This window comes from Macrobrachium rosenbergii, chromosome 52, assembly GCF_040412425.1.
Source record: "Macrobrachium rosenbergii isolate ZJJX-2024 chromosome 52, ASM4041242v1, whole genome shotgun sequence".
NCBI lineage: Eukaryota > Metazoa > Arthropoda > Malacostraca > Decapoda > Palaemonidae > Macrobrachium > Macrobrachium rosenbergii.
This window is the reverse complement of record NC_089792.1, coordinates 10,755,353-10,782,256: the sequence shown is the minus strand read 5'-3', so window position 1 is coordinate 10,782,256 and position 26,904 is coordinate 10,755,353. Positions and strand designations below refer to the sequence as shown.

At 35.0% G+C, this 26,904-nt stretch overlaps 1 protein-coding gene across 1 annotated transcript in view; it reads right to left on the bottom strand.

The window, feature by feature from the left end:
* Window positions 1–26,904, bottom strand: part of LOC136833851 (uncharacterized) — a 339,235-nt gene that overhangs the window by 31,291 nt on the left and 281,040 nt on the right. Inside the window, exons 5-17 of the mRNA XM_067096153.1 lie at window positions 26,256–26,370; window positions 25,312–25,428; window positions 23,980–24,117; window positions 23,357–23,480; window positions 22,218–22,344; window positions 21,865–22,011; window positions 21,335–21,548; window positions 21,025–21,181; window positions 18,679–18,755; window positions 17,175–17,243; window positions 14,613–14,689; window positions 12,707–12,802; window positions 11,689–11,969 (exon numbers count right to left, since the gene is read on the bottom strand). Coding sequence (XP_066952254.1) covers window positions 11,689–11,969; window positions 12,707–12,802; window positions 14,613–14,689; window positions 17,175–17,243; window positions 18,679–18,755; window positions 21,025–21,181; window positions 21,335–21,548; window positions 21,865–22,011; window positions 22,218–22,344; window positions 23,357–23,480; window positions 23,980–24,117; window positions 25,312–25,428; window positions 26,256–26,370 — 1,739 coding nt within the window. The remainder of the gene's footprint in view (window positions 1–11,688; window positions 11,970–12,706; window positions 12,803–14,612; window positions 14,690–17,174; window positions 17,244–18,678; window positions 18,756–21,024; window positions 21,182–21,334; window positions 21,549–21,864; window positions 22,012–22,217; window positions 22,345–23,356; window positions 23,481–23,979; window positions 24,118–25,311; window positions 25,429–26,255; window positions 26,371–26,904) is intronic.

The following is a 26,904-nucleotide window of genomic DNA, read 5'->3' as shown; positions in this document are numbered from 1 at the left end:
CAAACAAAGGTAATCATAAAGACCACAAGTATAGAAAGAAAACCGTAATTGAAATCACACAAATTGTTTGTTTTGTACATCTATAGAAAGTGTAGAGTACGCAAGACCTGTTGTTCAGAAAAATAATATCTGAAGTAAACTAACAAATACTTTACAACAGTGGAAACTGGATAACATGCTCACTTGTGCTTACGTTCAGTAACATCTAGAATATTATTTTGAAAGAGCCCCATTCTGAGTTTTATTTTGTTTCCAACTTGGAAAACAAAGTGTTAGAGCAATAGTTTTAGTACATAATTAGAAACATTAGGTATAAAAACAAAATATTTGGTAAGTAAAACAGATTTCATCAGTGATTATTCTTGGATAAAATTGACGAGTAGATTTGAGGCAAGGAACAGTAATTCTCCCGTATAAAAGGAGGTACCAACTATTTTGTAGCCAATCTAGGAATGTATATATTGCTCCTAAGAATTTTCTTTTTGGATATTAAAGCTATTTAGCCAAATAAAATTTTCTGAAGAAAGCAGTTTATGTGAATAAAGATACGTCACAACATATAAACTACTGTATCACACATGCCTAATGGAAAACGAAGCTGGAAACAGATCATAAACACTGATTCTTACCAACGAAATGGAAATCAGCTAATGGAATGCTTTTTAAAATCTATGTAGGGCAAGGAATGGACTATGTAGATGTTAGACGTTCGACTCTTATCAGGCTCCTAGACTTTCAAAGCTGAATGCATTTGAAAACGCAACAGTAAGAGTAGCGGGACCTGTGTTTGATATAGAGGAGTTCTTGGGAAGATATCATAACTGTGGGCTAAATCAAATAACCGTTAAACTTAATGAGCAAAAGGATTGGGGATGTCTGTATATCAATGGTCACTGAAGGCTCAAATGGGTACAGTGGAATTTCACAAAACGGAGATGCAAAAGACGATGGTTGCAATGAGGCCCCAGAGTTAATGTATGCACAGAACAACTCAAAAGCATAACACTGTTCTTTCAGAAACTTTGAAGGTTTAAGATGTTTGTATTCTGACAGACAAACACATGACGCCTGTTGAAAACATCGATACAATACATAAAACAAAATGAAACCATGTTTAGAAATCACTGTATGGCGTAATGTAAATACTAGAATTGAACTATCATCAAACTATTGCACTCTGTATCTCGTTTTCTCCAACAACCATTCAACATTAGAACGCAGTTCATAGTAACTGCAGCAATGTTGGTACTTCCTACAAGGAAAATACTCTTACTTCCTCCATGCGCATACATATTGCAAAGTCCTTATCTAGTTAGTTTCAGCGTTGAAATATTTCTGTTTCCAGCATCATTTCTTTCATAATCAACAAAGGCATGTGCGAAACAGCAGCTTACATTAAGAAGTAAACAAATATTTCTTTATCACTGAAGAAAATGTTTTACTGGACCATTCAACAATGTGCTTGTGTAATACATATGGCCCTACAAATGCAATACCAACGATAAAGGACAGCATATAACTATATAAAAGTACTCATGGCAGCCTCTTTAGAATGAAAATTTACATCTTGTGTGCTGTACAGTCAGAACTAGACTATGTGCACGCGCAACACATGCACTGAACACTGCTTATGTGCACAGAAGCTAACTAGGCTATAGACCGAACCACCCTTGGAAAAGGCATTCCTTAGGAGGGAAATGATATAGGAAGCTTCAAAAGTGATGAGGAGTGGACGAGTGTTACCTTTTCGTCTTTTGCAGCTCTAAGAATGTCGAAGGACTTACAAAGGAAGAATAATTTTTGTCGAGATTATTATTTGGCTTCCAACACCGATTTTTTTATAGGTAACTGAGAGGTTTTGGGTTAACATTAAAGAATTCAAGTTGGCAAACGCATATTCTACTGGTCACAAAATTCTATTCTTGTCTTTCTGTCAATGACTTTGACTACTTTCAAACTATAGCAAAGGCAATTAAAATAGTTTGCCAAATTAAAAATCCTAATAAGTTTTAATGCAAAAGCTTTTATTGTGTACTTTGATACTTATGTAAGGTTGTATGAGGAAAAACAAGCAACTGTGCGGTCTGACTGGATTTTGATGTTAAGTAAGTGTGTATACACGAAATACCAACAAGCAAAATAGTATCCTTTCTGTAAAAATACACTGCACGAACGAGCTAATAATTATCAATCCTCCATTATGGCGGGGAAACAGATGCAAATCTCTGCATCACATTTCTGCAAAATATCTCAAAGATATCTAAAGACCAGGTGAGATGGCCTACAGGAGCGAAAGTGTATCTAAAGAGAAACAAGTGAAAAATGCGCCGAAGTTTCTTCGGCGCAATCGAATTTTCTGTACAGCCGCTACGGCGTATAATCAAGGCCACCGAAAACAGGTCTATTTTTCAGTGGTCTCGGTATAACGCTGTATGAGCCGCGGCTCGTGTAACTTTAACCACGGACCGGTGGTGGCCTATCCTATATCGTTACCAGAAGCACGATTATGGCTAATTTGAACCATAAATAAAATAAAAACTACTGAGGCCAGAGGGCTGCACTTTGGTATGTTTGGTGAGTGGAGGGTGGATGATCAACATAACAATTTGCAGCCCTCTAGCCTTAGTAGTTTTTAAGATCTGAGGGCGGAGAGAAAAAGTGAGGACAGAAAAAGTGCGGACAGAATAAAGTGCGGACGGACAGACAAAGCCGGCACAATAGTTTTCTTTTACAGAAAACTAAAAACATACATGGCTAAACCTTATCTAAAAACCCTCAATCCCTGTCTGTTTACGAGCAATTTTCAATATTCATACAGAGTCGGAGCACTGCCAATAGTGAGGACTTAAAACTTGAGTGAAGCAAACAGAATCCTAACAGTGCGGAACTGACTGACTGATATGAAGGAATTACTTACTCGTCACTGATGACACATTTAGCCAGAGATGCAATATTTGGCTCATGAAAAGTACACTGGGTGAGGGAAGAGAATTGACCTTGTACTGCAATGAGTAATGAGGAAAATGCTCAATATTATGTTAACAGGAGAGCAAACTGTGTTATAGAGTTGACAGAATTAAAACGGAACTCCAGGCTACAATAATAAAAGAATGCTAAAAAAATTCATAGTTTCACTAGTAAGGACTCAAACACGATAAAGTATACCATAACTGAATTATGGTTGGTTAAGATATTACAAAATTAATCATACATAGATTAAACATTGTGATTCATACCACAGAAGACCTACAATTGTCTAATTTCCAAAACTTTCTTCATCTTGACTATTAACAGAACCTCTGAAATGCTTACATTGAAAGATAGTCTCATAAATTTTTCTTGAATTTGGAGATTTTTGAATTAATACTTCAAATGTCTTTTGAAGGTAATATTTTCAAAAGTTAATATTTAGAAGATATATATTTATTATTATTATTATTATTATTATTATTATTATTATTATTATTATTATTATTATTATTATTATTCAGAAGATGAACCCTATTCATAAGGAACAAGCCCACAGGGGCCACTGACTTGAAATTCAAGCTTCCAAAGAATATGGTGTTCATTAGAAAGAAGAAACAGAAGGTAAAAGGAGATACAGAATGAAGAGATCAGTTATTAGAAAATAAAAAATAAACAAACTAATAAATAAATAGTTAAAATGTAAGTACATTTTAAAATACAAGAATTGCTTTAGGGTGGTACTGCATTACATCTTTACTTGAACCGCTAGATTAAATAGTAAGTTAAAGGACCTGCACTTAATAAAAGTGTTAAGACTTACTGAAATATAAGAGTGGTAGCTTAGCTTTAAACAATGGAAAATAAAATGGATAATAAAGGCCTGTTTCTTGACATGGGTGTATGTGTGTGTGTGTGTGTATGCTGGGCAGAGGGGCAAAGGGAACCTATTTTTGACACCGGTAGCAATGACAACATGAGAGCAGAACATGGTTGGGTTATTTTAAGGGTAAAGCAGCGATAAGGAATATAACATTATAGGTACAATTGGCTTAGTAATGACTCACGAAGTACAAACCTTGTAACACTAATATAGCCTAAATCTGTTTTGCAGAACCTGAAGAGAAAAAAAAAACAAAACGACGGCAAAATATGGACGTCTACTAGAGCCCTAACACCAGTTACATCGGTTTTATCTAAATAATTGATTACAAGCTTAACAGAAACAAGTAGGAGCCTAAAATAAATGAATGAACATGCATCATGAAAAAAAACTTTTGCTAAAAAGTAGGCTATATAAATATTAATATACAAGAGCTTAAAGATACAACGAAGCTACAACTTCTATACACATAAGCAAAATGGCTGCGCAATATGAAACCAAAAAATAGATAAGAGAAAAAGCGAACGCAATGGAAAATATTGTCATCATGATGAAAATCAGATATTACCAAGATGCCTAGGCGATATTCTATGTCTATATATCTACAATAAACAGAAACCTGTATGTACAATATTCACAAGACGATATTATGAAAGGCAATATACCAAAGAGATCTTAAATTAACTAACAGTAACAATCAACGGAAATACATATGCGCATGATGATAAATGGATAGTATTACCTCTAAGAAAATAATGTTCTTGTAACAGCGTTTGAAGGGTTAAACAAAAGTTGACAGAGATAAAAGTTGTAACTGATTTTTTTGTGAGTGCACCAACATTTCTCACAAGTTTATGTAAATCTTGTAAGTTCTTTCAGCCACAATGGAAAGTATTGAACAGAAAAAAGAAAAATCCTCATCAATTTGTAGCAGGAAAGAAGAAAGATGTAGGTCTTGTTAAAAAAAAAAAAAAGAATACTTCTCCTCAACTTGTTCCGTACGGTGAAAAAGAATCAATGTTTTATATACTGTAGTCAGTTGTGGGTAAATAATAAACACTATCTTATATGTATGAGATTGATTCTTCAAGTAAGTGATAAAGCAAGCCATCAGAAAAACTAGCGAGACAGCATTTTAAATCAAACTAAAGCTTTATTTACATTTTTTTCGCTGCAAATTTTCATTTATAGCTTTAAAAGCAGCATCACGCAACATATACGTCTTCAGAGTCAACAAAACAATGAATATTCAGAAACAAGACCTGAAGCAATTTTCCTTGACATTGTTTGGCATTTTCTGAAATGACTTTAGACAAAGGATAATGGAAATTATTAAAAAATGAAAGGGGATTAGATACTAGAAGTGCATTGATAGACAATAATCGTCTTATAACTGATTTAAAGGCTCCCACACCACTCTGAGAGCGCTGAGAATCTATAATACGATACCTAGCTGACAAACTCTGTCAACAAGGAACCACTGTTTTAAGAGTTAAGAGGATTATTTTTCTGAAATTACTTCTAATTAAATGTCTCATGGGAGGTCAATGATCAAAAATTAAATTTCTAAAAGATTTAATCTAAAAATATTTATGCGACAGGAAAGTGACTTACCTTTGTAGTGACGATCACCTTGCGGAAACCGAACTTTGAATTTTCAGTCATCTGGCTTCATCGAACATACTGCATTGAACTAAAGAATTACAGTAAACCAGGAGGTCTCTCCACGGACATAATAATTCCCCTCCATAACCCTCATCATTCGAGAAAGCCATAAAATTGCGTTTTAATACTACGCTCGCATGAAAACGATCATGAGAACGGCATATGTAACTGGGGTTCATTGCTATATAAAAGACTGACAGAGATATAAATCGAATAAAATAAACTGGATATCGATAAGTGATCTCCCATCAAATGACTGTAATGTTTTATAAACACTTTTAGAAGGAAATGACATAATTATAAATGAAGACAATGGCAGCTTGTTCTCGGCCAAATTGTAATTCCTGTTGTAATTTCTGACAATAAACCCAACCCCGATTTAAATTAATTCTCTTATTTTCCTGTAAGGGTAGCTTGCTTTATCACTTGCTGGGGAATTTTAGTATTAATAACACGAATTCTTATACTAGGTCTCGTACCTCCAACTAAAATCATATCTTACAAACCCTGGTGATTCCTTTTCAACCTTCTAAGGAACAGTTATACAGTAAGAAGAAATATTCCTTGAACAGAAAAAGCAGACAGTAATATTGTTTATGTATGAGAGGTACCTAATGGCAAACTTTTCCAAATCTCCCTTAAATAAAATTTTGGTGATAGTTATTACATAGCTGCTAAAAAAACAAAAAAATTATATGGTCTGTATATGTTTGCAGAAGAGATTGCATGCAGAATTTAGAAAAAACTAAAGCATTCCATCCAATTGAATTTTGGTGCAGTGAACTTCAACACATCTGGGCACAGAAATACACCAAAGGATTATATTCTACTTACTTTTGCACGCGTTTCTCTCATCTTGCATAAGGATGTAGATTTTCTTATGCAATCCTCAGCACTTTTTTGAAATCATTGATAAATAATAGTAGATTTTTTCTGATTAAATGAAGGTAAAAAAAAGATCTTTTTAAAATGCTTCGTAATGAGAATTCCAGGACACACGATGTTGTGTGTAACACTTGAGTGTGTGTAGGAAAAATGCTAAATTCCTATGCTACAGGTGTACTGGTCCTTAATGGATACTAAACAGAGATCAGAATCATTGCATCCTGTACCACATCAATTATTAACAGAGGTTATTAGACTGAAAGAAATTTGTATACTGTATAGATGTAAATGTAATCCCTATGGGTTGGTTTTCCTAGTATACTATGTCTAATTTTAGCTTGCTCTTTGCTGCATACTGCTGTTCTTTTACAAATGGATTTCTAAATTTATTACTCTTGTTTAAAAAATTACTTGTTTTCATTTTCAAGAGCTATTTCTAATCTACTGAGTACATATTGGGTGATTTGGAATACCTAAATTATTACATTTTCTCTGTCAGTTTAGTGCAAACTCTTTGCCTCAGAGAGGACCAGCACGATAAAAAAAACTGCCCAACTTTTGCAAATAAAATGGAACTTGAAAAAATACCTATGGAATTGAATTTCTGGTAATAAACAGGGACTCTTCATGTGTAAACATTAAACATGTGACATAAAATGAGCAGACCATCCACAAGGAAGAAATTGCTAAACGGAAGCAATTCAGATATTAGAGGTAATACAAAAAAAAAACTTGTCGCAATACAGAAAACCTCTTGCTCACAAGTCATTCCTCTGAATCTTAAAGGCACCTGAATAAATGCAGAATGATCATCTTGTCTCTACAGTAATCAATGTGGGATGGAAATAAGAGAAAGGACCACCAACAATGCCCCTAAATTTGCACATGAATACAGTTATGGAATGGAATATAGAGTTTAGGCCAAAGGCCAAGCACTGGGACCTATGAGGTCATTCAGCGCTGGAAATGAAATTGAGAGTAGGTAGGTTTGAAAGGTGTAACAGGAGGGAAACCTCGCAGTTGCACTATGAAATAATTGATAGGAGAGGATGGATAGACCTGTCAAGATGGAAGAAAAATAATATCAATGGAGGTCGAGTAAAAGGAATGAAAGGGGTTGCAGCTAGGGGCCGAAGGGACTCTGCAAAGAACCTTTAGTAATGCCGCCTACTTTGTACCCCGTCAGGGGCATTGACGGAACTACCCTCTACGGGGATGAATACAGTAATGATCTCTGTCTCAGACCAGAGCCTGCATCAGTCCCAACACTAGCCAGAACTGATGCACTGCACAGCCTGAGACTGAGCCAAGATTAGCAGCATGACAACAAATAAAAAGGATGGGTCTCAGGATTACATTTGCTCTAACATTAGAAAACTGAACAACAAAGGAAGAATCGCCAAATACAAAACTGAAGAAAAGACAAATTTATCCAGAAAAGTGAGACGAAAACCTGCTGGAGATCACTACAATATGGCACCATACTTACGTTACCACTTGGCATTACTTAATTTTGAATGATTTACAAGTGTATGCAGCTAGAGGAGTCATTATGGGAATATCCTAAGATTAAAAATGAGATTATGAACCTTTCAGTCTGTAGCCCTACATTTTGTTAGAGATTTTTTCTTCCTAGCTATGAATATCCTCAATGTGTTCATAGGTAGATTACAGTTCTTGTGGGTGAATGGGTAATCTTGCACCCCACATTTAGCAATTATGAATAATAGAGCAGTTTTCCATTTTATTTGCTTGCCTATCATTTCCATAAGAATGGGCGTCTGTAGAGAAAAAAATGTGCAACAGAAAAGGCAAAATTTAGTTTTCTTTGTATATTTTATTAAGACAATGGACATGTTATGTCGTTATCACAACTTATATATTACAAAGATCTGTGGATAGTTTATATTTTCTCCATTATACTGTACAAGCAAACTGACCAGCAACCCCATGAATGAAGCCTAAATGAAGCGGAACTTCAGGACAGAGCATATTAATCTAAAAGTAAAAGCACCCATATATTAGCAAAACAAAGATACAAAACAGGTGGTGAATACCCCTAGTGATTATTGTACAGCAATTAAATAACTAAAAGATGGGGTCTTTATATACAAAAAAAAAAAAAAAAAACGCTTTGAGTGATGCTTGCAGATGCAGAGGATGATAAACTACTTTCAGCGAAAAAGGAAAAATAAAAGCTGAAAATACTACTGGCCAGATGTATGAAAAAATGGTCTTGAAATGGAGGAAAATGTGAGAATCTACATATTATGAACAGTACAAGAACAGGTGGAGAATGTGACAACAGTGCTTTCAAAGAACAGGTGAAGAATGTGACAACAGCACTTTCAACATCCACATCAAAACAGAATGAATTCGAACTCATAACAAAGGTAACGGTAGATGAACAGTTTCCAATAAATTTTCGTGATGGAAAAGTCTTGTTGTCAGCTGATAGATCCATGTATTGTATACACTAATTATAGTTTCAAGGGGTTCACAACCATTTCTGATAAGTGGTCAAATTTGGTGTTTGAATATTTGATTATAGATTAGTGTGAAGGATGAGGATAACATCACATTACACTCTACCAGCTTTATGTACAAATTTTATGTATAAACATGTATGGTACCATCTATACATCATAAATTACATGGGCCACTGTTGCTGCTAATTGTCATGAAACATTCTCAAGAACTACACTTTTAGACGATTCATTAAAAGCAGATAGGCACCCCTCCTCACACACGGAAGGGAGGGAGAGACCTCTTTCATTGTCAAATACACTCTGCATTAATGTATGTCATTACAGTACAGCACATAGTCAGTATGGCCTTACGGCCAATAATTTTCAAATGGACTTAAATCTGCAAGAGAATCATTACTCCTTATCGCTCAGACCATTTAAAATAGGACAATGACTATTTTGCTATGACCTTCCTGCTTACGAGAATAAAATCTGTGACATCTAACTGAATTGCTAAATCAAACAACACAGTTTACTCAGAAAACAAAATTGGAAAGATCAAAGTAATGGACTGATTTGACAAAGCTGTGAATTTTGTTTGGTACTCTGCGCAAAATTAGATTCTATTTTCCTAGTAATTCAGTGCGATTTGATACAACACAACCTTTTCCTACCACTCTTTTGATAATTAAAATTTCATTTCTTATCAGTTATACTAAAAAAAAATTTATCTTACGAAGGTAAATATCACTAAATGAAGATACACTTTTTCATGCACAAAATATAAATCGACTTTCAAATTATTTCCGAACATATTACATGAAATTTTATCTGCAATTTCTCTTTGCCATATCCATGAACTGAATGTTAACTGATAAGCTATTGCTATGGTGAAATTTAGAAGTTACCACATACGTCAATTGGCACCTCACTTCTAAACTCAAAGAGTGGAAAGAAAAATTCCCAATAAAGGGGGGAAAATGCCAAAGTGATCCAGAACATAGGGTTATAAAAAACATGAGATCACGCATTGCCGCTGTCTTTGAGAATCAAGGATATAATGAAACTGGAATGTATTGTCATTCTTAAGCAATAAAATTATCCCTTCGAGCATCATTTCTTGAACAGTAGAATACAATGCCTAATCAGTTACTGTCTTTCGTATTGTGCATATTCATGATACTAGGATAAAATAAGTACTAGAATGGTCTCCTCTTCAGGTCTATGAAACAAAGCACCATTTAATAGAGATTCGACTCATCAAACCTTTAGTTCTACGACTTGAAAATAGTTTGGCAAATTTAGGGACACTGCATCTAGAACCACTGACCGAGACTCTTGGTATTAAATTCACTTACAAACCCACAATGGGAGCGTCCAACACAGAAGCTTTTAAAACGTTGAAATATTATTTTTATTATTCTGTTCTGTCACTGTTTCTCTTCTCGTTTTCAAGAAAAGTTCGGAGAGACTTATTATCTGGTTTACTGGCCAGGTGAACTAACTTTCAACATGAACATCGAAACTGCAATTGAGAAAAGTAAAGAAAATGTTCGGTAACCACCTTAGCAAGTAACAAAAGAGCCGACAAACGACAAGCACTGTACAGCGGAGATATATAAATATTACAGCTTATTGCTAAAGTGCGTGAAATGTCACAAACAGTACCTTCATTCAGTCTTTGGTAAGAGTTGTGCGGTTGTATCCATATGCAACCATACAAAATACAGTCGAGTCCTTTGAAAATCTCGCACGGATGTGGAAAACAACAGCATTTGTTTCAGTTACAAAAGTTCAATGAAATCAACTTCCATACAGGAATCATACACTACACAGAATTACATTCAGTATGCAAAAGTAAAAATCATTTAATTGCCACAATAACATGAAAATCATAATGACTATAAGCAGGGATTCACGTAAAGCAAAACCTTGTTTCTCATAAACTTCCTGACTCGAAACAGTAAACAGCAGTGGATTCTATATGACTGTAACAGAGGTAAGCTTTTAACACTTTCAATTGCTCAAAACAAACATTTTTCTCAAGCAGTTTTCTAGAAAAGATGACATGGTTTTGTTCTGATTAAGTGCAATTTAATGGACTTTGAATTAAAGATGAAATTCTTTTTGATAAACACTTTCAGAGACAATTTGATGGAGTTAATCACAATGTTTTGCTCTGTGAAACAACGCCCTGCTGGTCCCCGTTTCTTGCTGTCTACAGGTGCTGTTTACCGGCTGGCAAAGGCTTGACACTGTCATTCTTTTCACAGAAGATTCATTGGCTCTCGTCAATCACTGGATGCTAAATAACCAGCTACGATTAATCTAAAACATTCTTACACTATCCAGTTCAGTAATAAAACCACACAAAATAATTGTATGCTTTGCAACTTACACTGGGAGTTCAATATACAAGCAACATACCATGGATGTTTAGGAAAGATGAACATTTTCAAAGTCATGTAGAAAAGTAAGACCATTAAAATAAATTATTCTTTATGACGATGACTTTATAGAAACAGACTTACTTTAGCATTAGGGTAACAAACTTTTTTGTTTTTGTTTTTTTTTTCGTAGTAGAACATCCAATAATATGCGCACAAAAACCTTGCTTTTTTGAACCACGATGAGCCCCTCAAGGAAGGATTCTCATCATGTTGAGTAAAAGACTTCTGAAATAATGCATTGCACTGTAAGAGAAATGTATTATATCAAAATACATAAAAATTGGCTGTCTATCCAAACATTATACACATAAAAGCACATTTCCTATCTACAGAAGCCAAGCTACAACTTCCACTGTCATGATCGCTTCACTAGTGCCCTGAGAATTGTCTCAGAGCTTGAACACCAGCTACCAAGACAACCAGTAATGACGGATTAATACCGGAGGGCCCACCGGCAGCACGGCCGTACGTAAGAGCTGCAGTATAATCAGATCTTGACTTGCCTGGGGCGTAGTTGAACTTATCGCTGACGCAGGGCAGTCGTTCCGTTTTGGAGATCAGCCAATCGTAGCCTCGCTTCCGCCCCTGGGCGATGAGCTCTCTGCCCACAATGTCCCTCACGTGGGCGTGGTAATTATTGAGCCACTGACACTATGACAAGAAGAGATAAAAGGAAGAGGGGGTGGAATAGGGTTATTTCTTCGTCATTTCTGGTCGGGTCAAAATATTGAGATTCGTAAAATACACTCTTGGTACCGAATGCTTGGCAGGCATAAAATTTCTGGTACTGTGTTCATCTTGCTATCCTGCAGAGATATAATTAGTGATGCATTGACATGTTGCAGATTTGAGGAAGTTGTCACTGGAGGTGTCTATTAGTCCAATAGTTTATAGAACTGAAATACTTCCATCACTTGGTAAATAGTATTTACAGTACAAGTTGTTATTCCAGAGGAATGCGTTATTAAAGAAGCCCTCGTTTCTGGGGAGAATTTTGCCAAAAAAAAACCTTCGAAGAAACGAGTATCATTAGCTTTAAGCTACTGGATAATGAAGTTTCATAATGGAATGTGAAAATGGGCTTCCAACTACAGAATGGTGGTCCTGGATTGCAAATATTCTTGCAAATAAAGCGGAAAACTTTTAAAAATGAAATCTTCTGATTTGCCTAAAAGAGCCTACTTTCATTTATCAGGAACGGAAAGGTGATACAGTTTTTCCCTACAAGAAAGCGAGAATAGGACAGTACAGTTTGAATGCCTTCGAATTCCATGAAATATTTTTAACTGTGCATGAGATTTATTGTCCCAAAATAAATTTGCTAACAACAGAGAGTGATCTTAAATTTCTGACAATTTTTTTCTACAGAACCGTATCAAGTACCATACCTGTTTGCTGGTGAGCATTGTGAAGTTGATGAGATTTTCTTCGAATGGTACCAGAGTCACTGGCTCAAAGCCTAATGAATTCTTGTCAAACTCATACTGGAAAATCAAAGAGAAAGAAGCTTATTTCATTACAGAAGCATAAGTATTTAGATATAACATGACATTAAATATTCCTGTTCATACATTTGGACCAGAGTCAAGATGTTCAATAACGTTAAATTGAAATAAATGATCATTTTCTAATTTTAAGACATCTTTAGCAAGTTCTTTTGTTCAGTATACTCCTTTATTTAGAACTGATCTTGAATTTCATTTCATTGAATATCCCTTCACTTGACGCATTGGTTTATATTTCTTTAGATTGCTTTGTATCATCATTATTGAAGATATCACTAAGCGAAGATAACACTGTCGATTTGCGCTTATCTGTGTGTGCTTATGTTTGGTCTCTAGAACATTGCAATGGCTTGTCCCTTGCCTCTGCTGCCTATGAGATACCTTTAAACCTTTAAACTGTGTCAACAGAAAATCAGGATAACAGATAAGCTTAAGCAACTCACTGAGTTGATGGGATTGTTCAATCTCTCCCTTGTTAAACGTCGTATCATTAACAAAAGTGACAAACTGGCATGTCTTACCTTGAATGTTTATTTTCAATTGGCTCTAGTAATGTTAGGAAACCAATGAATAAAGTGAAAAATTATAGATGATTTTCAAATAGTCCGTTAGTAACGAGAAATCGAGAAATTTGATATAACAGAATTCTGCACAAAAGAGGTTAAGGTCAAAATCCGAACCACAAAGAACATAGGAGAAATCTGGTCACATAATCGTATGCCTGTTCAGTCTAATCTTAATTTTCATGATAAAAGATGGGTGTAGACGCTAACTATAATTACATTCGAACTTTAACAATCCTGAGACAATGGATGTTCTTAAAAATGTTTCACTACTGTTTTTCACGTGGGCTGGAATTTAGTGCAGTTCATGAGGGTAACTGAATAGGCTTTTATACAATAAAAACAACTTGAGTCCAGAATAATCAGTGCACATATATATATATATATATATATATATATATATATATATATATACATATATATATATATATATATATATATATATATATATATATATATATATATATATATATATATATATATATATAAGAGATAAAGGGATAATATTGATTTCGTCTGAGTAACTGAAGACACCCTTCATTCAGATTTATATTGTGCACTGATTATTTTGGACTCATGTTGTTTTTATTGTATAAAAGCCTATTTATTACTGTTTACCCATTTGATGGTTGAAGTTGTCTACTAAAGTCATGTATACAAATATATAGCCCATATATATATATATATATATAAATATACATATATATAGTGAAATCATCAACACAATGTGTTTAAGAACTGACTCCGGGATTGACTCAGGTCTCTCAGGTGGTTAAAGGGCGTTACCCACTGGGCCATACAATGTAAAAGAATTATAGAGCAACTCAGGTCTGGGCAAAACTGCTTGCATAGTTTTTGACTCAGCAATGACCCAATAGACAACATTTCATTGAATTATCATTCTGAGTGAATAAGATAGAAATCATCAACACACAATCACGTGTACAGATATATACGCCGGGATAGTTAGCTTGCCCAGGTATATGCAGTTATAGGTTCCAACTTCTTTTAGACTTATATATGGGTAATATATCCATGAGAGACCTGGGTTCGATCCCGACGTGAGTGTATACTGTATATCGAATACAAAAATCAACAAACATGAAAATTTGTGTAATGCAGAACAAACAGTATATCCTGAAGAGTCAAGTTTATCAGCTCATGCGACACAAAACACCAGGGGACGAAATCTCAGTGAATTAGAGCAAAACATATACCGTACTTACGGGAGTTTCCTTGTTCACAACCGTCAAGATAGTCTCCAGGCGAATCCCAAACTCGTTGTCTTGGTAGAATCCAGGTTCTGTAGAATTGAACACAAAATTAATTTTTTTAATAATTAAAGGATTGTCAATAATTAAGACAAACAGACTGTATTAAAGGTATTTATGAACTTAATTTGATTAATTTTGTATGTAAAACACTTACTGTAAAAATGAGTTCTAAGCAGCAATTCTAAACTATGCTATTGTATACCCTTTCTTCAAAGTTGAGAAATGTAAAACTTGCATGGCTATATTCTGCAAAATCTGTGGTTCTGATTTCATTAAAAATTTCCTAATCACACAAGAAAAAATTTTAGGCAATGTAACAGCATAAAAATCAATTTATATAGAGCACAGAAAATCTCAGTAAACAATCATGAAACTGCTTTTAAATTGTAGCTTCCTAATGTCACACAGTGCGTTGCACTAAAGAAAATCAAAATGCAAGATCAAAAAGCCTCAGAGTGATATCAGCTTAAAGAATTTCTTATAAAGGACCTTAGCTGTGACCCAAATAAAATAGTGGAGCCTCCACATTTCAGAAAGACCTTTCATACTAATAAAGTGCCCACTGCCTTTAAAGGAACCTCTTTCGTGGAAAGATAAGAACATTTTCTCATGATAAAAATCTAAAAATTTCTTGATAGCTAATTACTGTAGTAGGACAGATGCCTATCAAGGTTTCAGATAATATGGGCAGTAATGAATGAATAATGTACTACATAACAGACTAAAATATTTGCACCAGTTTTGAAAATGCCAAGAAAATAAAAATCCTTAAAAAAAAGCAATAATTGGAAAACTATCTTGAACGCGTAAGCAGAAATTAATGATTTGATCTTATTTAGAAACATATGAGGATAACTTCTTGCATAATTGACTGTAGATCATGGTGATTATTTTTTGCGATGCCGTCTGCTCAAGACGGCCACAGTTGCTGTAGATCATAACAATTCTAAAAGGAAAAAGTCAGGGAAACTGGTACAATCAAAAGACGATTAAAAAATCGGAAGGTTTGTTGATACTGGAATCCTTTCCACATATCTGACAATTCATTTATAAAAAAAGTACAATTTACTTTTTTATAATGAGTCAAACAATGGTGGAGTTTTAATTTCCAGTGATTTACGATACGGTAGGAATTTTTTTCTTTCATGTGCTTATGAGTAATGCAAATTCTGTGATCCAAAATCGATATATAATATCAAAGACCTTTTTAAAGACATTTTTCGTTATGGGGTCAGGAATCTGTCCCATTTCTCTGCAATTTCATGGTTGATCTGAGAATCTTTAGTGATACTAATCTATACAAACATACGAAAGGCGCCATAACATTCAGAGAAAGGACTTACCATGGGATCCAAAGTAGTTTAGGCGGTATTCATGCTCAAAAGCTACAAGGAAAGAATACAGTTACACATCAAAAGTGGCAAATGATGATTGCAGTGGTCAAAATGAAACAGGTAAAAGTGTACAGCATGCACAAACGCATACAGACTTAACTAAACATGCAATGCAATGTGGAATAAAATGACATGAAGATGTGAAGTGGTGAAAATGTTAACGCTAAATGATTAAAATATTCCTTTAGAAGCTACTCAAAACAAACATTAATTGACACATGTCCTGAAGGAATCCGAGGAGTTGAATCCGTCATTTAGTCAAATGCCAGACATTTCAAATATTGGAAATTTCATCCTACCCTTGTCAAAAGGGGCAATGAACAATAAAAAACAACTTCATTTCATTGGCTGACTCAAGATCATTAAAGATTCATAAAATTGATTTTAAATAGATACAGAAATCCTTCAGGAGCTCATAAATGTTATTTCCACGTCAGCTAAGTTGATTAAAACCATTTTGAAGCAAAGTATTTACAAAAACATTTCTCACACGATAAAAGAGATCATTAGTTTACGGTCCCAGGCATCAATTAAGACGTTACCGAACATCATTCTACTGGATGGAAACAAACGTTACAGATAAGTGCTTCAACTCTTAATCAGTTCAATTATTACAGTTTAATCTTTCATAGAATGATTAAATAAAAAAGATTTTTATTAATTTTTCCTTTCATTTCGTCTCTTGATTCGTCACTAAGTAGTTGTTGGTGTCAATGTACAAGCGGGCACAATATGCAACTATTCTATAAGGCAATAACTACAGTGCTGCATGTTCGTCTTTGGAAACAGACAAATGAAGAGGAAAAACATTGTATCGTTATGGGAGTCACAGCATTATGATCCTGTCATTGCTCACAGATGATTCTGGAGCCCTGAAAAAGGGGTCATTTGATAAAAAAAAGTAGTCATAGTCAGAATGATAGTAAGATAGTGCATATTAGACTGCTAAGGCTCATCAAACATACCATAGCAGCTAACAAACTTTCAAAATTGGGAAAATAAAGATAAAAACAGAAAATTAAGATACCATGCAAAAGAAAATGCGATGTCACTTGTAAAATACGTGCCACTAAAGAACGTGCTAGCTGCAAGAAACAGTTTTCTACTGTAAATAATTTACCATCAGAGAAGAAATGTCCAACTTCAAATTTATGCTCTTCTGTTCCATATATTCTGACCTGAATGGGAGCTGTTAAAATTAAAAAGAAACCACACTGTTTATCAAACCACTTTTTAACACATGGTACACTTTATCGCAGAAAATAATTTACGTAAGACAATTGTATATCATATTTTAGCACTCAATCTGTCAGCTTTCTTGAGGAAATCAATTCCAGATTTTCCTGTGGAGACCAATTCTCTTCGCCAGACAGTATCAGAGCTCCACAGTAATGAAGTTAAACTGTCAACAAGGTTTCCTGGGCTAGTAGGAATTATTTATAATCCCAATTTAGTAACTGGGCTCATTGTGGTTTAGCTACTGTCCTTGGAGTCTCAATGGAATCTACCATTGCCTAATTCTAGTGATAGCAAAGTTTGCAGTTACAATGCATCTTTTATTCATTTTCCTGCTCTCTACCTTACGCATGTTTTCATTACATTTCAATGTTATACAGTACCAACAACACTTCTCTACAGTGCAAAATCTGGGTAAAAGGCATTGCATGTTAAATTTTACTCTTGGATAATACTCCTGGATTTGTATTATCTGTAAGAGCAATGTTGACTTCTAACTTCAGAAACTTTACCTAAAGCCAATGCAAAAATTCCATCCTTCCAAAAAGAAAGCAATTAATAGATTTTTATTCAGAAAATTGTCCACACTTCCATTTTTTTTGCCATTTCGTTCAATCTCTGAAAATTCACCACAATAAGGGAACTTTGCATTGGGTAATAAACCAGTATATGAGATCCTCATCTTCCACAATCTGGCGTGCTTCTAAATTTGCTATTCCTTATGGACTATCAGATGTGGAACTTGCCATCATAAGAAAATAAACGCTGGCGTTACGGTTGGCTGAGCCTCTACGGCAAAAACACCAGTTATTCATTTACTTTATGTTTCATGTCTACTTAGTCTGCAACCCGACGTTTACTTTCTGTTTAATTTCTCCTCTCATAGTCTACATCCTCTAATTGTTAGTGAATCTTGAGCTGTCAACCTCTGCAGTTTTAAGACCACTTCGAGTCTTAGAGTTAGAAAGATGAAAGAAAAGAGGGTCAAATTTAAACATGAGATAATCGGCCAACGTGAATCCTATTCCCGTCTCTGTTAGCTCCAAAATCCCAGACACTACATTGCTGACAGTTTAATTTCATCTCTATTGGACTGATGATACAAATGGAAGATAAAAATAAATCTCCAGATATGAACTTTGGTCTAATAAATTTCCTCTCGAAAGCTGGATTATTTTGGGGCAAAAATATTGTTTCCTTGGATTCAAGGTTTTTCAAAAGGATTCGTGAAGTATTATGCATATATGAACGAACACAGTATAGGATAGAACACCTTCAGATCTACTGTAGTTACATAGTAACCTAGATAGAATATTAGTTCTTTTATATTGTCCTAAACAGCATTATAGATGAAGACATTATCACAAAACAAAAGAAACATTATATACCTTCATGAACATTCAGGAACATTCCAATCCCGTGGCCAGTTCCATGACGATAATCCAGACCAACTTCATACAATTGCCTGTTGAAAGGTTTGGGAGAGGTTCTATTAATAAATGAGAATCAAGATTATGCCTAAAACAAATTGTATCAGAGGTACAGATTTATAAATCAGTATTATAAAGTTAAATAAAAAACATACATCATTGGCTTTTCTTTGCTGTCATTGTTTGGGAAATCTGAAGATGAAAAATCGTGCGAAGCTATTAACTGATTACAGTATATGATGTATCTACTATGATCGAAATAAAAAAAATGACAGTTGTAAAACAATAATAGTATACGAAGTTCATTAAACTTCATTAGCTCTCGTGAGTAGGCTTCAAAGTCAGAAAATTTCCTAACTGCTGATATTTCGTTATTTGGTAACACGTTAATCTTTTCTCTAAATGTGTGCAACAATGCAATTCATCCCATAAGAAATACTTACCATTCATTATATTATTGTTTTTACTGACCAAAATTGTCATCTTGCATCAGAGAAATGATCAGTACATAATGGTAAGCCTACTCATACTTATATTCATTTTGATTTACCAGAGTGATTGTCAGTGTTAGCAGAGCCTCCAAGCTTAATACAGTACAATGCCAGATCTTTGCTGTTTGATATATTTCAACTTTTATCATCAAAGTCTTAAGCTACAGCTGCAGGTGTTCCTTATAGGGTCCAATTATAGTATACTAATTAATCATCAAGGCATCCTCCTCCATAGCAATCATCTGTTGATAAATAGGACGTCTAATGCTTCACTGCCAGCTGCGTTGCAGGGATCGACATTCAGCAAGACTTGTTCATTTGTTTCGTACCTTCTCCAGTTCCCCACATCATCCGAGGTAGTCTAATCTCGCTTCTTCAAGTTCGTCAACTGATGTTCAGTTAATTCTCGACTCTGCTGATGCTGGCTCTTCAGTTCTACTAAGTTGTACTCTACCTTTTGTTTTGGTCCTTCTTCAAGTGCTAATTATTTTTTGTTAATTATTGGTTATCAACTGTTGTCTTCTGTAGATGGCGTGGATAGCTGCTGGCTTTGTCGAAGTTTTAGTTAATGGTGTTATTTTCTTCATGATTGTGTTATCATCCATCTCACGTTATTGTCCCGCTTCTAGACGCTACCTCTGTAACTTTACTGATACTGATACCATTCTGCACTGGCCACTGTCATTAATTGACTGCCATCAACCCATCAGCCATTGTTGGTGCTATTCTTCATTCATGTTCTAACAATAAATAAGTTCCCTATAGACGTTGCTTATGCTAATTTTGGCATCCATTTTACAGCTGATTGTTGTCTGTAGCATTATAAATATGCTACTACAAGTTCCCAATGATTAAAAAAAACTATAATGCCTAAAGAACTGGAAGAGACGTCGTGGCATGGTCCAACAGTTACATAACACTCTTCGAACTATAGTTCACCACTTTTTGCTGTTTGGTTTTGGGATTCATATTCAAGGATAACCAAAAACAGAATAAAATCAAGTCAGGAAAAAATTTGTCGGTGAAATTTTGATGGTAAATAATAGACTGACGCGTGGTTCTTTTTTCCCATGCTGCTAATGCCCATCTCCCTCACGAATTGCTTGTTTCTAAGAAAACTGGTTAAAAGTAACTCAGTGAAACTGCTGTCAACACTGAAGGTCGACAAGAAGAAGATTCGAAGCAAAAGCTATGCATTATAGATGTCTTTCTCTGGTGGGAACTTAACCTACAACATTACCCACTATTTTCAAGTCTCCATAAGAATGCAACCATGACAGAGTAACTTATCAATTTTATATTCAGACACGGAAAGCAGAATGGTGTAAGAAAAAAGGTATCCAAAAGTCCTCTCTTTCGTAGGTTATTCATAATAGCATGAACATCGATTACTTAAGAAAAAATGCTTACAGTTCATCACGAGAGGGTGCACCGATTGCACCACCCCTCCTGTGGGGACGTTCGCTCATGTAACAGAACCATAAAAGAATATCAGCATAGGTAGTAAGAATCTGTAGGATCTTCTATGTAAAGGCAAAAGAACTAGAAAGGAGGAGATAACTTGGTGATCCTTCGAATTCAAAGACCAGGGATCCAGTCTCATGAATTCACTGAAAACAACAATGCCTGGCATAATCTCGAAAGTGGTCTACCTGACCTTCAACTTAAAATTTAATATTTTAAGTTGCGTACATATTCTTCATTCGGAAGACGGGACCATAAAATTCATATGACTTTGGGCTACAAATTCTATAAATAAGTTTAGGCATCAGTCGACAGAAATGTACAAAGAACCAATTCATAGATATCAAACCTGCGGGCCATGATGTCAATGTCGGTATCTCCAGTGCCCTCTGGGAAAACAAGGCCTGCAAGGTCTATTGCTCCCTGAAGAACGCGCGTGTATGTCTCAACCTGATAAGGCGTTGGTTCGCCATAATGCATTGTGCGAGTCACGTCAGTTGTGCCATCTGTGAGAAAATCAGTAGAATTTAAAGAAATATCAGCAAGGTAAAGAGTGTAAATGTAGGAGATGTTAGGTAAATATCATTTCTTTTAACACATTTCAGTTGAATAAGAACAATGGTGCAGGAAAAACAGATTCCTCTTAGACGATCTCTCACCTTTGTACTGTCCACCAGAATCCAGAAGGTAGAGGGATGTGTTGTCAATTTGCTTGTTTGTTTCTCTCTGGGGATGGTAGTGAATGACTGCCCCGTTAGAGCCAAAGGCACTGATGGTGGCAAAGGAGGTGGTCACGAAATCTTTCTGCTGGCTGCGGAATTCCTCCACCTTTTGAGCGGCTGAAAACTCGTCCCAATATTTGCCATCTTTTACCTGTGTAATAAAAAAAAATTGACCATACTGTACATTAACTAGGATCAAATAATGCAAGAACATAAACATGGACACTGAAGATGACAGCAGGAACTATCGTGAACTACAGCAGGACTGTCTAAACTGTTCATATGTAACAATGTCTTTATAACAAGTAGAAGACAGAAATACAAATTTTACTTAATGGATCCTCCTTCCCCATTAGAATAAACAAAGATATTCTCAAGTTCCTGTCATGAAACTTGAAAGTGAACAGTGGGTCTCTCTCTTCTTTAAAACTTGTTAATAATAAAGTTTTCACGATGCTGTTACTTACCTCCATTTCGAGAAGAGAGAGGAAATCACAAAGGGCAACTGCATCTTTGATGTGGGCATTTTTCATACCTTGGGACTCGACCCGATTTTTGCGAGCTTTCATCAGCAGAACTGGAGATGTCGCCATAATCCTTTTAGCTTCAGGCACCTGGAAGAAGAAGAAGAATGCTTTACTCCTGATAAAATTCGCTTTGTTTAATATTCCAAGGGATCACTTGTTCTTGAAAAATTCTGGGTATGACTTTTTCAGCAAAAATTGATTGAAAACATCTTTTTCTTTGAAAGTCCCCGTTGAGATTATTTCGAGAAACATCACTTGTCAGAGAAATATGATTAGACTGATTCATGACTTACAGCTGAGTATACAGCAAAGGAAACACCACCAGAGTAGGAGAACTTGGAAGGCAGCATCACTTTCTTCACTCCATTCTTTAACTTGAGAGCGCGAAGCCGATCCAGCACAGACAGGTAGTCATTGATCCTGTTGGTGAAAGTGACGACTGTTATTGAAAGAAAAAATGGCGAAAGCAAAGGATGGATGAACAAGTTAAATTCATTACGAAACCTATATCTCTTGAAAAACGTAAATGAACCTAATCTGTTTCAACAAACTTCAAGTTCATGAATGGATGGGGTTGCGAGCCGTCTGTCTTTATCTAAATCCTATTCAGAGTTTTTGGGAAGATAAGAAAAAAATGACCATGGGCTATACAAAAGAAGAGGCGACTTCGCTCAGTAGTTGAAATGGGAAACTTGTTAGTACAATACCTTTGTTATGCTGCTTGGAATTCTGATTTCAGAATACCCAATGTAATCCCTTAAATATGAAGGTGGCCTCCCTGAGTCGGTCAAACTATTGAGTTATTTCATAAGTACCTTTGAAATGATAAAATTTTTGTTGTCAACGCTGGAGCAACAGATGATTTTCGATGTGCTTTACTTTTGAAATAATGAATCCTGATTTATTTCCTATAGTCAGTAATGAAAAGTCAACAACCAAGCACGCTCCCACGACTTCATTTGATTTTTCACAAGGGTGGAACGTAGAAATGTATTCTACACCTGGTGAAAAACTATACTGCAGTATGAGAATCTTATTTATTTGCCATGTGTTTATTCTCATGAAAATGAGAACAAAAATAACTTGTACAGAAATAAGCTCGTTCTCATAACATTTGCATCGTTTTAGTTTTACAGAATCACCCCAAACAATAGATTAATATTTTACTCTGTAGTTCTCTTTGTTCTTTTATGACTATCAAACAATGTATCTAAAACAATTCCAAGACTTCTCCTTCCAATGAGCAAGTTTTCAACCAACGAATAACGTTACCTTCTAGTACCAGTGCGTCAAATGCCACAGTAGGAAATTAAGCAGTGCAACAGCTAGTTACCACAGTAACATTTTTAAAGTAAACATGACTCATTACTTTCCGAGATCTGTACTAACAATTCCAATACCTCTTTTTCAAAACAGGTAACGAGAAACTCACCTAACGCACTCCTGACCATCACACTGGTTGACTTTCAAGTGGTGATCTACTGCAGGAGTGATTTTGCCATGAGGGAGATAAACCTCCATGCTCCTCTTCCCGATGATCACGTAACTCCTGAATACTGTCGACGATAATAATGCAGTTAATCTCTTTTTCTGCGTTACATGAAATGAGTTTGTTGGTGTCAATATATGACGCTCATAATTGCAAGTATTCTTGAACATACTGAGGAGGAATTTGATTGGTAAATCATTGGGCTGTAACCTGAGACTCCCACGCATCCATAATACATTCGGAAATTACGTACATCTTCTTATATCTTAAAGGTATAAGCATTTTTTAATTCATGTAGTATGAAGAAGAAGAAGAAGAAGAAGAGAGAGAGAGAGAGAGAGAGAGAGAGATAAAGAGAGTTACAGAGAGAGAGACACACATATAATATACTGTAAATGTATATATAAATGTTACATTAACACATACACACACACATATATATATAATATAAACTAAATATATATATATGTATACATTAAATATATATACATATATATGTATACGTGTGTGTATGTATGCACGTGTGTGTGTGTAAGTATATGAGCCCTATGTTTCCAACATCTTACCAGGATTATAGGGAATGTCATCCCCCCTCAGGTTCAGCAGCCAAGCGATCTCGTCCAGGGCCGACAGAACCAAGAGATCAGCGCCGTGCTTCTCCATTTCAGCTCGAACATCGGCGACTTTGTCCTCCCATCTTCTCCCTTTGAGGAAGATATTAATAAACCGTCAACTGAAAATACTATTAAACAATTAAAAGCAATAATTAAAACTTGAAATTTTGGGAAAAAAATGCAAGTGTAAGTGAGAACTTTTCATAAATAATGATGATGGCGGAGGGTCTTTCCTTCAATCCTCGACAAATTATTTAAAACTGGAAGGAAAGAATTTTGGGAAGCAAAAAATGCAATTTTGTCACTCATTAGAAGAAGGTAAACTATCAATTGAAAAAATATTGATAAACAATGAATTGGAGACTATTTAGAGACAAGCACTGAAGGAAATATTAATAATATTACCAAATCTTAATAAAAGAAAGCACAAAGTAACACTAATAGAAATAACTAAAATGAGATTATTAAACGATCGCTGAAAAATATAAATAAGCAATTACTGAAATAGGTAATGGAGAATGTAAATAAAAATAATGAAGAAAAAAAAATTTTAGAATAAATTAATATGCAGTTTCGCAGAAAGTTGGATCCGAGAAAATTGTTTGAGGATATCGCGAACTTAAAAAGGGTTATTTTGGATATAAAAATATGTACATATATATATTACAATGCTAAAATTGCTCTAGTGGCCTTTTTCAAGAAACAATAATGCATGTCGTTGAAGTATCAATAGTTGAGTTTGTGCTCTTAAAAATTAAATAATTTTTTTCAGGCAAATTTTAAGAGCTGTTTCGAACGTAAAGGGAAAAAGAATAAATTGTAAAATGAGCTTGTAATTTTCCTAATATGAAAACCTTTCATAACACATTTTCTGCACGTTAATCTCTTTTATTCATTATTATTCCATTTTAATTTTATACCGAAATGTTTATTCCTTACTGTTTCAATTCATATTAACCAAACTAAATTACGTAACAAAATAACTTTTCCTTTTACTGCCATAAACTTCATCTCTTGGTGGAACTGAACCTTACCAAGCTGACCAGCTATTTCGTAGTGTTTATTGAATATTCATCAAAATGACTAATGAAACGATAGTCTGCAACAAAATCATTTGTTTTCTTGAAGTACAGGCGTGTTTAGCTTCTAACTGGATTGCAAACATCGTATAATTTATCGATTATTCATCAAAATGTCATAAAAAAACACAATTTGCAATAAAATCGCTGGTGTTCCTGAAGCACAGGAGTCTCTTGACGTTCCTCAACGCAGTCTCGAACTGACCTGCGAATTTCAATTCGTGGACCATGAGGGGGCTGGTGGAGTGAGGGGGTCTCTCTTCGCCCGGCCAAATGATGTCGATAAGGTTAGTTTCCAGAGCAACCAGCTCTATGTCAGCCTCTGGAAAGAGAAGTCAGGAGAATGAAATAGAAAAATATGGAAAAGGAAAGTCGAGTGAGTCAGCCAAATCTGGTGCTTAAGACATTTTTTGAAACTGCTTCAAACTTTTCTTACATCAGGTACAAGTTTTTCCTCTGCATCAACTTGGTGAGGGGTTTGTGATAGTTGAATATGGAGTTTATTATCCGTAGACTATCTTATGTCATCCATGAAAAACATCAATACACACGAAGTGTTGTATGGTAGGCCATAAAATTTAAGGAAACAACACTCACAGTAAATCATATTAAATGCATATAAAAGCACCGGCAGGAAAATGCCTAAGTCTTTTGTGATCTATAATTCAGTAAGCATATATCTGCTCGTGTTCTTGTTTACACATATCAAGTCATGGCAACACACGTTACGTAATTCTTCCATTAACTGATGCTTTGGTAATTTTAAATTGCAACAACAAAATTTTTCTCCTCTAACTATTTTTTTCTTCTCTAAAATTTGCTCCTTAAACGTGGCCTCAGGTTCACTTTTAAGAAGTCTGTTCTAGTTTCGGTGCTAGTCAAGTTACCACCAGATTCGGCAAAATATTTTCACTTACCCTTTATTTTTGCTTCCCGGTGCCGTGAATTTAAACCTTATATAGCCTCTTTAGATAGGTAGCTTAATAGTATTTTATGCATCATATAAAAAAATGTTCCATAACAGTGACTAAACTACGCCACTGGAAATGTTGTTTCGTCAAAATGTTAAATACCAGCCTGGAATTTACTACCTTAGCGGTTAGTACCAAAGTGTGGAAACTCAGGTCCGTGATCTTTGGCTCATCTTACCTGCTAACTCTTCAGCATATACTTTCCAAGTCTCGGCCCCGATCAGCCTGGGATCAGCCCCAACTTTGGATCCTGTCACCAAGTTCTGCGTGATCCACTCCGTCATTTTGGGGACCTGGAATATGTAAGGTGAGAGATGACGTTAACTTGTTGTCCTCACAAGAATGATCTTAATTTGATATTGTCTTATAAAAAAAAGGAAAAAAAAAATAAAAAGAAACGGGAATATTTTCATCTGTCTGGCAAGAATACTTGGAATTAATTTTCAAAATAGGAAAAATGAATGCTTATAGCTATCTTTTAAGCGTCTTTTCTAGTCCAAACGCACAAATACTTATTTAGCGCTTAAGCTTTTGATGCCATAATAACAACATTATAGCAACAATCACTCTTAACCTAAACATAAAAAATTTCATACATGTTTGAATAAGTGATACGCAGTTTGCATAAAAACCTTCAATTTTTATAAAGCCTTAACTATTTCGCATGTTACCTTATATATAGGAAAGTTGCTCATCTTATTTCATAAACTTGCAAAGTAATGGAATTTTTACGATGAAGAACACCTTTGAAAACTTTCATTGCTGGAACGGGAATAATATAGCTAAAAGTTCCCCCAAAACTAGATCATAATCTCACCATTCGAGAG